The 14,293-nt window shown below is 35.6% G+C and overlaps 1 protein-coding gene across 1 annotated transcript in view; it reads right to left on the reverse strand.

Annotated features, from left to right (window-relative positions):
• The window catches only part of rpa1 (replication protein A1), a 50,054-nt gene that overhangs the window by 33,399 nt on the left and 2,362 nt on the right, over positions 1 to 14,293 (reverse strand). The window contains exons 5-12 of the mRNA XM_079885972.1: positions 14,195 to 14,283; positions 12,801 to 12,881; positions 9,937 to 10,054; positions 9,724 to 9,826; positions 9,581 to 9,649; positions 9,270 to 9,462; positions 8,566 to 8,702; positions 7,343 to 7,491 (exon numbers count right to left, since the gene is read on the reverse strand). Coding sequence (XP_079742098.1) covers positions 7,343 to 7,491; positions 8,566 to 8,702; positions 9,270 to 9,462; positions 9,581 to 9,649; positions 9,724 to 9,826; positions 9,937 to 10,054; positions 12,801 to 12,881; positions 14,195 to 14,283 — 939 coding nt within the window. The remainder of the gene's footprint in view (positions 1 to 7,342; positions 7,492 to 8,565; positions 8,703 to 9,269; positions 9,463 to 9,580; positions 9,650 to 9,723; positions 9,827 to 9,936; positions 10,055 to 12,800; positions 12,882 to 14,194; positions 14,284 to 14,293) is intronic.

A 14,293-nucleotide genomic window follows, 5' to 3' on the forward strand; every position in this document is an offset into this window, starting at 1 on the left:
GCTTATCGATCTGGTACTTTAACAGTATTCTTATCAGTTCTATTTGTTATATTTTTTTTATATACAAATAAAAACAAAAAACTAATTAAGAACATAATGTAAAATATCTATAGCAAAAGAAACAGCATTGTTTGAACAAAACAAATCCAAAACATCTATTTGTAAATGGACCAGTGCAGGCATTTTCTGTGTTTTATATGCATAAGATAAGATACAATAAGAACAAGAACAAAAAAACAAAGTACAAACAAATGGTCAAATAAATACAATAAATATACAATAAAACAAAGATACAAATGAAATGCAGTGCTTTAATTTCAGAAAAGGTCTACTAACATTACTGTTCATGTAAGTAATATGGCCTACAAAAGAAATCTAATAAAGTAATCAAATGTTAAATAACGCTGCATAATTCTCACTGTATAAATGGATATATTAATTAGGACTGAAACGATTAGTCGACAATAAAAAATTGTCGACAAAATATCTTTGATCTCACGTGACCTAATGTAAGGGCCTGCAATTTCGCGATTTGACCGCTACGGCGCTGTAGCGCTAGAGTGTAATACAGCTAGAGTGTAATACAGCCGTTACAAATGCTATTGCGGTAGAAGAAAACACAGCGCAAAATATGAAGGAGAGCAAACGAATCCGAACTAGCTAGGTGTGTGAAAGCTTCACAAAACTTCAAACCAAGAATGCTGTCGTGTGCAATACATGCAAGGCGGATCTTGCTTTTCACGGGAGCACAACATGCATGTTAAAGCACTTAAAGAGGAAACAGGAGCCGGTGAAAGGTGAATGTTCTCCAGCTGGAGCTAAATAACTAGCAGTAAATCTCTTTATTAGAGAATGCAATACAACTAATAATAGTAATAATATTAACAATAATAATATAATTACAGTAATGTGATGATTTATTTTTGCATAGAATAAAGCTTGATCGAGCTTAGAAGTCAGGGCTGTTTTTATTATTATAACACTATTAGTTATTATAACACTATTAGTTATTATAACACTTAGTTATTATAACACTATTAGGTATTACAGTCTTATCACTTGCCTGTATTTTGTTCCATATTCATGAAGACTTAGAAAAGGAGATGTTATGAAGAATATCATGTCAGTTACTTTTTCATACTGTAAATTAAAAGGTGAATGAGAATGTCTCTGTCAGCTCAATTGTCATGTCAATTCTTTTTAAATGTTATACTTATAATAATTGTTTGCAGATAAAGTTTGTCTGTAATGCAGCTGATTAATTTTAATTTTTGTTTATTTTATTCTATTGAAAGAGAACAGAATATTTAAACAATGCTTAGAGCATTTGTGTGTGATTTGAGTTGGACAGAAATCTGAAAACTTAAAGAGAATGACCTGTTTAGTTGGCTCAAAGTTCATTAAAAAACATTTCAAAAGATGAAGTGATTATCTTTTTTTTATATTATAGTTAGAACATGTATAACTCAGTGTTTTAACTAATTGAAAAGCTGAATAATCGTTCCAAACTTACTGATTAGTAGGGATGGGTATCGTTAAGGTTTTAACGGTATTACTACTCTTACCGATACTCCTTATCGATCCGGTACTTTAACGGTATTCTTATCGGTTATTTTTGTTATATTAAAAAAAAGGAAAAAAATAATTTAGAACATAATTAATATTGCTTTATATTTTGAAATGTAAAATAAATATCTATAGCAAAAGAAAAAGCAATGCTTTAACAAAACAAATAAAACATGTATGTTATGCAGAAGGGTGCAGGCTTTTGTGCTTTATATACAGAAGACATAGGACACCAAAAACAAAGTACAAACACATGTACTATATACCAAATTATATACCCAGTGCTTTAATTTCAGTAATGTCTACTGACATTACTGTTCAGGAGTAATATGGGCTAAAAAGACATCTAATAAAGTCAGATGTAAAATAACACTGCATAGTTTATCATAGATAGATTAAAGCTTATAAAAGCCAAAATTATTCATTCAAGAGCTGCGACTGATTTTCTCTTTGCCTTTTGTTGTTTGATTCACATTAATGGAGCAATCGTCAGCAGGATTATTAGACTGCTGCCTCTTTAAGACCAAATGCAGATCAAATTATTACGCATCATATTTTCTCCCAACTGTTTACGTCCATTTAAGACATAAACTGTATTTAAGTGAATAAACTGTTTAAGTGAATCTCCAAGACGGCCATTTTGACATATTTTTGTGTATATTTGATCGTTTAGATGCGCACATGAAGCCCAAAATATACGTTGCTTGTCTCGTTGCGGTATGTTTCGGAGCGCGCGCCGCATTTGGAACAGCGTCTATTGCTCAATTTTGGTACTTTTAATAGCCTTTTATTATCAAACGCGTCCCGCAGTTTAGCAACAGTATAGACTACATTTTACAACAATCACCGATCGTGCAGATTCTGACGTTACGTTTGGGTTTTAGGGAGAAATGACAGCGCACCGCTGTGAGGGGAAGGAAGTTGCGCTAAACAGAATGAATGCGGCTTTAGTTTTTAATGGTTATACCTCAAATATCTTTTTTATAATCATTGGAAGCCAAAATCAAAATACAATTAGTTTAATATCAAAGATATAAAGTGTAGCCTAACCGTTTGAATGTTTAGTTCTGTCCTCATCGTCACTCATTAAGCAGGGCTGTTGTGTGCGCCGTGGCTCCGCGTGAAAGATCTCTCTCTCTCTCTCTCTCTCTCTCTAATGCATCACAGTCAAATGGTTCAATATTATTATATATAGAAGTGGCTGGCGAGATTACATTTGCAAGATAATAATTTCTTAATAGCAATAGCACTTTCTTAATTTCTCCAGTACCGACAGCAGAACCGATAACGTCCGAGCTTATCGCTCCAGCGGTATTTCAAAATTCAGCACCGGGGCCCGTTTAATACCGGGTTTCGGTACCCATCCCTACTGATTAGTCAGTGAAATAATCGATGATTAGTCGATTAATCATTCTAATAATCGTTAGATTAATCGATTATCAAAATTATCGTTTGTTGCAGCCCTAATATTAATGCTTAATAATTCACAATCGCATTAATGGCGCAATCGTCAGTAGGTTTATTATGGCGTGAAAACACTACAGATCATTGATTGGTCAGAGAGAATTGTCACTACCAGTGTCATTGGATTTGCAACACGAGACACCAAACCCGCTAGATTTAAACAGTCAGCAACAGCCACCACAGTATTTTTTGTTCCCACAATTTTTATTAAACGACTTGCTTGAAAAAATAAACTTGAAAAAAGAAATGGCGTTCCTCTCCTTGGTAACCGAGGAGCGGATCCAGCGAGAGCTGGATTTTGCGACCAGGAATGAAAAAGTTTTGCAGCAACTTCAACGAGCAGTCTACAATCCCACCCACTTTGAAGCAGTATTAAACTGCAGTGGAAAAGCAAACCGAGCCAAAGCGAGCTGAGCCGAATCGTACCACGCAGTGGAAAAGCAAAGCGTAAAGTAAGCCAAAAGTATAATGTGCTTGTCTATATTGCAGTCCATTTTGGAGCGCACACACACAAAGCCTTGAAGTTGGAAACCGCATCTCTTGCGCAGTTATTGTGCTTTTATAAGCTCTTTTTATTGTCAAACACGTCCTGCAATTTAGCAACCGTAGAGACTGCATTTTACAGGAATCACTGATTGTGCAAATTCTGATGTAAAGTTTGGGTTTTAGAGAGAAATGACAGCGCACCGCTGTGAAGGGAAGGAAGTTCTGCTAGACGGAATGCAGCTAGTTTTTAATAGTTTTACCTCATTTATCTTTTTTATAATCATTGGAACCCAAAATCAAAAATAAAATTAGATTAATATCAAAGCACTAAAGTGTAACCAGGCTAAACTTTTGTTAAAGTCATCTCGGCCATCGTCACTATTGTTGTGCGCGCTGTATCTCCGTGAGAGAGATCTCTTCAGGATTGCGAATGGCAAAAATGCATCACATATAAATGGTTTATCGCATATAGAAACAGCTGGCCATACCGATCCAGCTGTCTTTCAATTTAGCACCAGAGCTCATTTAATACCGGGTTTCGGTACCCATCCCTAAAAATCAACATTCACTATGGATTTAATGTAGTAATGCTAAATGTAACCATGCAGAAATAGACAAATGTTTTTACAATATTCATTTCAGGGTTCATGCAAACTTTTAAGAGTGAAATTAAAGCACCTTAAGGACTTTTTGAAGAGCTTTACACTTTTTCCAGCACTTCAAGGCTCTAAATATTATCCCATTTTAATGTTATTTTTATTGTGATAATTTGTAAAACTAAAAGTTTAAAGATGTAGGAAAACTAACACCATGGCCATCAAACACTTTAAAAAAAAAAAAAAGACATGAAATTACCACTATAACCAGTAGATGGAGCACTTATTGTCTTTTCCATATATTAGGGAGTGGAAATGGCTAAGTAGGAAATGTCACAGTCTCAAAAACAAAAACTTTTTCAAATTGCGACAGAATTAGACAGAAAGCAAGAGCGTTTCTTTTATCAGACCAGCAAACTCCTCAGACTAAAAAAGGTGACAGTGTCGCCGGGGGGGGGGGGTGTATGGCATGTTTTTTTTTGCTACATGCCATGGGATTAATCAATTAATAATGTATAATAATAATAATAATAATAATTAATCTGCATACCCTAGTTTTGCACTGATGTAAAAAGACTGACAGTGACACAATAAGACCTCATGTTAGCAAAATGTTTTAATCTTTTAACTCTTAAAAAAAAAAACTATTAAAAAAACATGTATGTTCTTTAATGTTTGATTATAATTTTACGGTCTTCACATAGGGATGGGAATTGATAAGATTTTATCAATAATAATGCCACTGACGATTCTGATCATCGATCCAATTCTTTATCGATTCTCTTATCGATTCTTGATAGCACTGTGTGGAAAAATGTAGTCATATGCTTTTTTTTTTTAAAAAACAAGTGGTTTTATTTATTTTAAAGTTTAAGCTTGAGTTAGCAAACTGTACTTTTTTATATAATTTATGTAATAAATATAACCTTATTGTAAAGTGTTACTGATTAGTTACACCGATTCAGACGTCACCTGAGTTCACTGTTGGAAAGATCAGTTGTTTTAACCATTCATTAAAATGAATCGGTTCAAAGGAGTCATTAGTTCGCGAATTGGACGTGTCGTGCGCGTTGTGTGATTATCCCAGCAGTTAGGACACTGACATCCAAGATTTGTGTCAACATAGAAAACATTTCATCGCTGTATAGTTTTATTTCGTTTAATTAAAGTGTTGTTTATGTCAGCTGAATGTCCGGAACGCTTTTCAGAGAAGATAAGGAAACTTATTTAGCACAATTCACACCCAGCAGTAATTCAGGAAAAAAAAAAAAAAATCTCCGAATGCTCCACATGAAACTTTGGTCTTTCGACCTTTTACCACCGTGTCGATTTATTTTTGATTAATATGTGCGTGCGAGGGAGAGAGAGCGTGCGAGGGAGAGAGAGCAACACAGCGCCTAGTTTGGAGACGGTGAAGTCGTTTACACAGAGAGTGCGCGCGCGCGACCGGCTCTCTCTCTCTCTCTGCTCGTTCTTTCAGTTAAACATACACCCCGTCACAAACGCAGCCGTTCATCTACATTACTCACCGATCAAATAAGACTTTGGCAGGAGAAAAAAATCACTTTGGTGGGCGCTAAAACAAGTTCAATGCAGGAAAATTCATGCGTGAGTTTCCATTAGACTCGCACGGTAGCCAGGCGTCTCATCAAATGGCGCGCTCAGCCTCAGTTGACGCTGTGTGCTTCAAGATTCTGACAAGTGCTAAGATTCCAATTGGCCAAGAGAAAAAGTGCTAAGATTCCGATTGGCCCAGAGAAATGTAAATTCTAAGAATTATCCAATAATGTTTCGCAATTCTAGCCTGCATGGCAGTTACTGTGAGAAACAATATACCCCCCCCCCCCACAAAAAAAAAAAAACTCTCCGGTTCTACGCGATTCACGTAAATGACCCAATTGACCAAGAAAACGGCGATTGTCGCCGAAAAGCGACAAGTTTGCAGGTATGTTTTATAAAAATCACTGAAGCTGTCAGTGATTCCGAATGGTACATTTAATAAGAGCAGAATTTTTTTTGCACTTTACTGTAGTTAATAAAAGTTGATAAACATTTTTTTATCTGCATCTCAATTCAAGCTCTGTGTTTTACGGCCAAATTTCCAGTAAACAAACATGTAATATTTTTAGTGACTGCACTTATTAATGCAAAACATTAGTAATGAACCCTGCATACAGACCACTTAAATGGATAGCTCACCCAAAAATTTTCATTTTCATTTACTCACCCTCATTTGGTTTCAAAAAACCTGTACGATTTTATTCTATTTTGATGAACGTTAAGGTTAAAACAACATTGAATTACTATTTGCATGTAATAAATTATTATACAAATAGTTAAAATTAACTACCTAGTCAAAATATTAAACTTCTACCTAGTTTATATTTAAAAGTGGAGCAGTAAAAAAAGATCCCAGTTCATCTGCTGAATTCACATAAAACTACTACAAAGGGAAAAGCACATTATTACATGGATTTCAATTTAGATGACAATTTATGTTTGCCACTGAAAGTGCACAATGATTGTGGCTTACTCAAATCATCACAATCTGGTGATTATGTAATAACTGTGACAGGTCTATTCAAGATATTTTAAGACGCATAATTATAAATTTGGCAGCCCCAACACAAACCTAAATTGGCATGAGAAAGCAGAAGAAAACATAAGAATAATTGAGTCATAACAGTTTTTTAATTCCTTCAATAACCAATAAGAATTCATGAGGATTAGGGCAGCCCTGTGCTCCAAAAACACAGGAAGCCATCATATACTCATTGCTGCTTCCTTGTATGCACGCATTTATAACATCATCTCTCAACAAGGCGTTCGGCGCCGTCGTTTCCCCATCTTCCTTGTTTCACATCCCCAGTGCAGAAATAAACATTCCTGTTCTCAAAGGACCCGAGTCACACGAGTTCACCAAGGAAATTGAACATCTTGGCAGGGGATTAGCCATAATTTGCATTCCTATATCAGCCTGAATGCAAAGCCCACCAGAGTGACGCTGATAGAGCTAATCTTGATATCAAAGGCATGAGCATGCTCACCCTCTCTGAGTTCTGGAGTGTGCATTTTAGTGTCTGCTCTATGCTCGTCCCAATTCTCACAAGTGGAGAAATAAAAACAGGGGCGCATCAGAACACATCTGTTTCATCTAGGACAAACACTTAACAACAGATGCAGCGTATATTCTGTATTGTACGATTTGAGAGAAAAATAATATCACTCACCAGCCCCGTAGTTTGTATGCCTCAGGAATATCGGGGTTGATCATGACTGTGCTGCTGTAGAGAGTAGAGAGAGAACGCCCACCAAAGTCAGATAATCTCGCCCCCTTAATGGCCAAGATTGGCTGCCCACTGCCATCAAATGTCTCTGCCTGCAGAGTTAGGAAAGAAAAGGCGAATAGTTAAGTACTGAAAAAGTGCATATATTCTACAGCGTAAACATATTTTACTTGCTAGCAGCAGTGCATCAAAAGATCCATAAGGATTTGCCATCTAATTGTGGTTTTATGCAATTTGGTTTTCATGGCAAATCCTGATGAGACGAGAATAGCTGAAATGCTCGAGAACCTCATCTGGTACAAGATCACAGTGTTTAAGGCTGAATATCACTGTTTGCATGAGGATTCCAGTCAGCTACCATTACACTACCGCTCAAATGTCTGCGGTCCATACTTTTTTTTTAAAGAAATGAATACTTTTATTCAGCAAGGATAAATTAAATTGATCAATAGTTTCAGTAAAGACATTTATAATGTTACAAAATATTTATTTTTACTTGAAATAAATGCTGATGTTTTGAACTTGCTACTCAAATCACAAAAAATATATCACAGTTCCCAAAAAAAAGCATTTTTATCAGCATTGATAAAATAAAAATAAAAAAATTTGTTTTTGGGCACCAAATCAGCATATTATAATGATTTCTGAAGGATCATGTGACACTGAAAACTGCTGAAAATTTAGCTTTGCAATCACAGGAATAAATAACATTTAAAATAGAAAAAATCTGAACTGTGCTCACATTTCACAGCATTACTTTTCTTCTTTTTTCATTACTGTTTTTGATCAAATGCAGCTTTGGTGAACAAGAGATTTCTTTCAAAAACGACCCCAAACTTTTGTGCAGTAGTGTACATCATTCAGGCAATGTAATCTGTCATCCATATACATACATATGGTAGAACTTAGCAATTAATCTAGCTTTTAAAAATTAAACATTAAAATTCTATTGTAAAATACAGTTTTACACTTTTACACAAGCATTCTGACAGAGTCGTGTGAAACTTTATGGTCCAAAAAACAAAACGTAATGAAAAAAATATTTACAATATTGATCATTACAAAATTCTAATTTATATTGAGAATATTTGACATTTTACTGTACTATAAGGCACTGAATAATAATGTAAAATGATTAAAGATTAATTAATTAATTAATTACGTACATCATTGCCCCACATGGTGAGCTGGATGACTCTGCCGGACATGTCCATCAATTGGATGTTTCTCTTGGAAACCTCACGACTGTTCTTGGTCGTGATGCACATCACATCTTCTGTGTTTTTACATACTCCGATCACATCTGTAAACACATGCGCCACACAGGTTTACAACACTGCTACTCCCACAAATTTACCAACAGCAAATAGGTATGGGATGACTATAACACTCATCCAGAATGTAATTCCACAACACCCGTCAACGCTCCATTGCAGCGCGCCATCTTAATCCCCTCATATCAGACGCCGTTATGAATCATTTAGCTGCCATTAGGAGCGTTTCACAAATCACTGCCAGCACCTGACTCAAATCTCGGATAAGAAATATGCCTGCCGCACCTCAACATGCTCAGACTGCTATTACCATAATTAGAGGCATGCTTATTGACTCTTCAGTCTACCAGAGACAGCATCTTTCTCCTCCGGTTCTGCTAGAACCCGACAGGGACACAAAGTCAATCTGCGCCACAGGCCATTACTGTCATAAGCATTATTAATATTGCGTTCATCATCAACGTTATAATTACCACAACCTCCTGGGCCTCAACACATTTGTTACGCAGAGCCATGCTACTGTCTCCACAGCGGTTAATTATTAAAATGCTGGTTATTGATGGTGCCAATCGGACAGGCCAGGGGGAGATGCTCACCTACGATGGTGTCTTTCTCCCGGGACTCCAGGTCAGCAATGGAAACAAACTCACACTGCACCATGGGGACATCATGGCTGTCCTCACAAGGGATGATGCTTGTCTCTCCATTGAGAGTCATCTCATAGTCATTCTTAAGTGAAGAAAACTGTTTGTTAGCTATCTTCAGGGTGCCTTTGGAGATGTAGTAGACCTGAGGACAACAAGCGAGAAAAAATCTGGTCACGTGATCAACAGCTGTTGCTACCTTACATTGCTTAGCCCTACATTATTTGATAACAGCTAACAATTGAGAAGGAAGTAGGCCTTACTTTTCCCTGCTCGATGAGTGAGTAGAATTTATCCACCTCGTTATTAAACCCAGTTGCTCTGATCTCCCCCTATAATAAACAAAGCGAGATGTCATTGCAAATTAATACTCTTACAAGTTTCTGATCTGCTGATAAATGCTTACGCTTTCATCCACTAGCTCCATGGAGAAAAGCTTCCCGTCGCCCCTGGAGTTACTCCATGTGCGGATGGCATTCTTGTTGGTGACTCGAGCTCTAACAGTCCACCTAAAGAAAACACACTCTTATGATCTATGCACAACACAATGTGATATGCAAAGGTCAATTGGACTGGAAAGAGGGAAGTTCAGGAGTGTGGATGTGAAATTTAGACTGACTTTGACTGGTATGGATTGAGGCTGGCAATAGGCACAACTTTAGAGCTGCCTCCAGGAGTGTTGGGGGCAGCCATGGGCTTTTTCCCGAAGCTCTGAGTGGGAGGTCTGTTCATTGAACCTAATGAGCGAAGAGGAGAAAACAACAGATCACCACAAAGAACTAAAACAGAGTCACAAAGATATTCAAGATAAAATAGACACCAATTTTGCATTTATGACATGAAGTCGTGAAAAACACCTCTAAAACAATCTTCGGTGAAAATCTTTAAAGTGTGAATTAAAACGGCTGTTTAACACAGCTTGAAAATCCTCAATGAAGTTAAAAATCTCACCAAGAAGATTAAACACTGTGCTGAAAATACATGAAATTAAGAAGCCTTCAAATGCTTAAATAAAAAAAAGGGTATATACACGTTAAAGGGAATGAAATAATGACTTTCTATTAGAGATGCAAAAATGCTAAATTTCTCAGCCGATACCGACAGTTTGATTTTCTCAAGGAGAAAAAAAAATCTCTCTCCTAACTAATGTTGTAGTGTAAACTATACAGGGAATCCTCTCACTTGAAACATTACTTTATAAGAGGTTAAAATTAAAAACAGAACCCAAACTTTTATATTCTCCTAACTGCTTTAATCATTTATTTTCAGATATAATCATACTCAAATAAAAACCAAAATGTTTGTATACAACTCAGTTGCACATGTAATTTTTATAAACACTTGTCTTAATGACAATTTCAAAACAAACATACATATTTAACATGCATAATTAGCAGTAAATAAGTTCCTCTATAGTGCTTTTTATAGCTAACTGAACATTGGAAAACTTTCCTGCGGTAAATGCAACATCAAGTGACATTGTTCACAAGCTGTTTTATTGAGATCTTTCCACAGTTGAAACACAGATTGAAGAATTACATGATACAGATTTTGGTAAGTTATACTGTATCTTTTAATATACCTTCTGATGTTCAAACATGTTTTTTGTGTTTTAATTTGTATTAAAGGGGCAGAAATATTTGGTGTAGGGAAAAAACTTGGCAACCCTGGCTTGAACTACAGGTGATTCAAAGGTTTAATATTGTATCTACTAGTGATCGACCGATATAGATTTTTTTATAATCGATACCGATTATTTGCATGATTATGTGCCCGATTACCGATATGCAGAACCGATATTTATTTACTGTTATATTTCTGTTTTTGACACAATTATTACAACACAAATGAACTGAACAAACCATTTTATTTATAACAATCACTCCCTCCTTGCATAAATTTTTTTTATATTTATACACAAATAAATAGAGGGGTCTGAGTCCAAAAAATAAAGTGCACTGTTACTAAGTGTCTTTGTTTAAAAATAAAAGCTTTGATGAGGTAAAAAATAAAGCACAAACATTATTCTAACATATATTCAAAGATAGTTGAGTGATGTATTTTTAAGTGGTTCCACATGTTGGAGGTATTTTTTGTATTGTATTTTGTATTGAAATCTAATTCATTTTAAACAGTTTTAGAAGGTTTATGTGCCGTTTAATAGGTTTAAAGAGTGAGGAATAATTCACTGGGTAATATTAATTCACTGAATAATATTAGCTGGAATATAACATTGTCAGGAAAGTAACAAACAAAACAGCATATTTGCATTTTCCAACTAGTATGTTATTCATTATTAATAATGTTTTTGTCGGTCTAGATCATTAAATCCTTTCTGACAAAGTGCTGTTTATCTATGCATTTACACAGAACTATAACTTAGGCTACTCAACCGCGATCGCGCGTGGAGATAATAAATAATTAATTTCCACAGAGCGGTATTTATTTAGATTATTAGCGAAATAATGGTTATGTAGTAAATGATAATATAATTTAGGGTGTTTAAACGAGAGAATCTTGTCAAAAGTTTCATTCAGTGGCCGTGCTTGAGCATTCCTGTCATCAACCCAGTGAGTGCTCAGTATGAACGAACTTTTTTTTCCGAGACTAATGGTGATCAAATACAACAGATAGAGAATTAAATTCAGCGCTTTGATTTTCAACATGCACTCATTCATGTCTGTTTTATTTAATTCATGTAAAGTTACGTCTTTATTGGGGCAGGACATGACGGATTACGCTACGTGACTCCACGAGTTCGTCACAATTTTTTAGAGCCAAGCTGCATAAATAAACTATATCAGGCATTTATGTCTCAAATCTCATTTCTGCATGTCTGTTATGTTAAATAAAGTTGAATAATTAAAGCAAAGCAAGCAGAACATATGTTTTACCTGTGCAGAGTTGTTGTTGACTGATCTCCTCAGACGAGGACTGCAATGGCGGAATTCTCAAAACGGCCACAAGATGGCGCCGTATATCGGCGAATCCGATATTACAAAACCGATACCCGATTATGGGAAAATGCTTAAATATTGGGAAAAATATCGGTAAACCGATACATCGGTCGATCACTAGTATCTACTTTACTCCCAGTATTCCATGTTTCAAACTGATGCTTTAAAGTGTTTTTTTTTTTTTTTTTTTTTTTATTAACAGTTTGTTTGTCAGTTCACCTTAGAAAACCGTCAGTGTTTATTTTCAAATCATTTAGTGAATTTTAAGACATCACTACATGCGCTGCACTGTGTACACCTATGTGTATCTTGAAAATCTGTCAGCTTTCAACTAAAATATTTTAGTTATTTTAGTATCTATATGGCTATAATCTATAATAATTTAGCAATTCATAACTTCATAACACAGCAGTCAGCTAATGCATTACAGCTCAGTAGCACTGTATGTTAATGTAAACATTTGAGGGTTTTTAAACAAACACCTACACTAAATAAATTAAATATATATGTGTGTTCATTTCTTTACCATCACTTCCATTCTTAGACTGTAATGGACGTACAGTTGGAGTTGGAGCTGGAGCTGTACTCTGTTGTGCCTTTGACTGACCTACAAAAAAAAAAAAAAAAAAAAAAAAACATGAAACATTTTATCAAATTAAATCCCTCTTGACAAGATGACAGACATGCATCAATGCTCAAATGAAACTGTTTACCAGACATCCCACCCTGCAAAAATTTAAGGGAGATATATACAGATCAAAATGAAATGTATAAAATAGTCTCAAACATCCATTTCATTACAAACGTACTTGTTTATTTTAGCACTTCTGTCAGTGAAACAACACACTACAGACACTAAACTAATGGTAACATAAATAATCAAATAAAAGTTAACTATTACATAAAAAAAAACATTTGTTTTTTATGTCCCCACAAAGAATCATATAGCACTCTGCGCTTTGAGAAGGATGTGGGACAGGAGCAGGACAGAGGTCATCTCTTGTCTAATATCTTCATGTCTTTGGAACCAGATGTTCCAAAGCAACTGACACTTGCTGTAAAAGGTCTGAAAAGAAAATGTCATTTTCCGCATGTGCAAGACATTTAGGCTATATTCGATCCAGCACTGTCAGAGAAAGCAAAACCAAATCAGCACTGTATAAAATGCGCTATACAAATAAACTTGAGCTTGTTATCAAGTCTAACAAGCACAATCAGTGCTATATAGATTTGACATCCAAGAAAAAGGGTATCTGTCCTACAGCCTTTTTCTACAGTAAAGGATGTGAATATAGTAATTAAATGTAAATGAAAGGAAGAAACTGTTATAATCCACTGCGGAAATGGGAGATTTGAGAGTGAGGATTTGAGAAAAGAAACAAGAGATTTCATGTCCAGTGGATTAACTAATGAATTAAATAAATTTGTGGAAAATCAGGTGACCAGATTGCAAAACAATACAAAGCCGACAAATGGCTTAAATTTAGGGGCTCATGTACCTCTCTCACTAAGCACAAATCCAGATGGTTCCATGGTTGGGATGTAACATTTAATTTCACGAAGTAAAAGAGCATTTCAAATAAAAAATAAAAACATTTTGGTTCTACCACCATGGTGGGGCAGTTGTGAAGTTAACCGGTATAGCCCTAGTCACAGGAGACGCAAATGAAATGCATGATAATATACCAGGTGTAAACAGTAATGCTTCTTGACTGACCACCTGTGATTAGATTACTGAAAAAGCACATTAATACCAGGTTGAAACCACCTCACTCAATTTCTGGGATATTGTACATAATTTGAGAGCATCAGGGAGCCGTTATCAATTTGCGGGAGACTCCGGGATGTCTGCTTTATATGAGCAAAAAAAAAAAAAGTAGTTTCCATTCAATTTGACATGGGTCAAATGTACTCTCTCACCCTCTACATAAGGAGTTGGGTCTCCAATTTTTCCTGGCATCTGGTCAGCAGACTTGAGTATTTCCATGTCCAGTATAACCACCACACGTCTGTGTAGAA

This window comes from Squalius cephalus, assembly GCF_949319135.1.
Source record: "Squalius cephalus genome assembly, chromosome: 11".
Lineage (NCBI taxonomy): Eukaryota > Metazoa > Chordata > Actinopteri > Cypriniformes > Leuciscidae > Squalius > Squalius cephalus.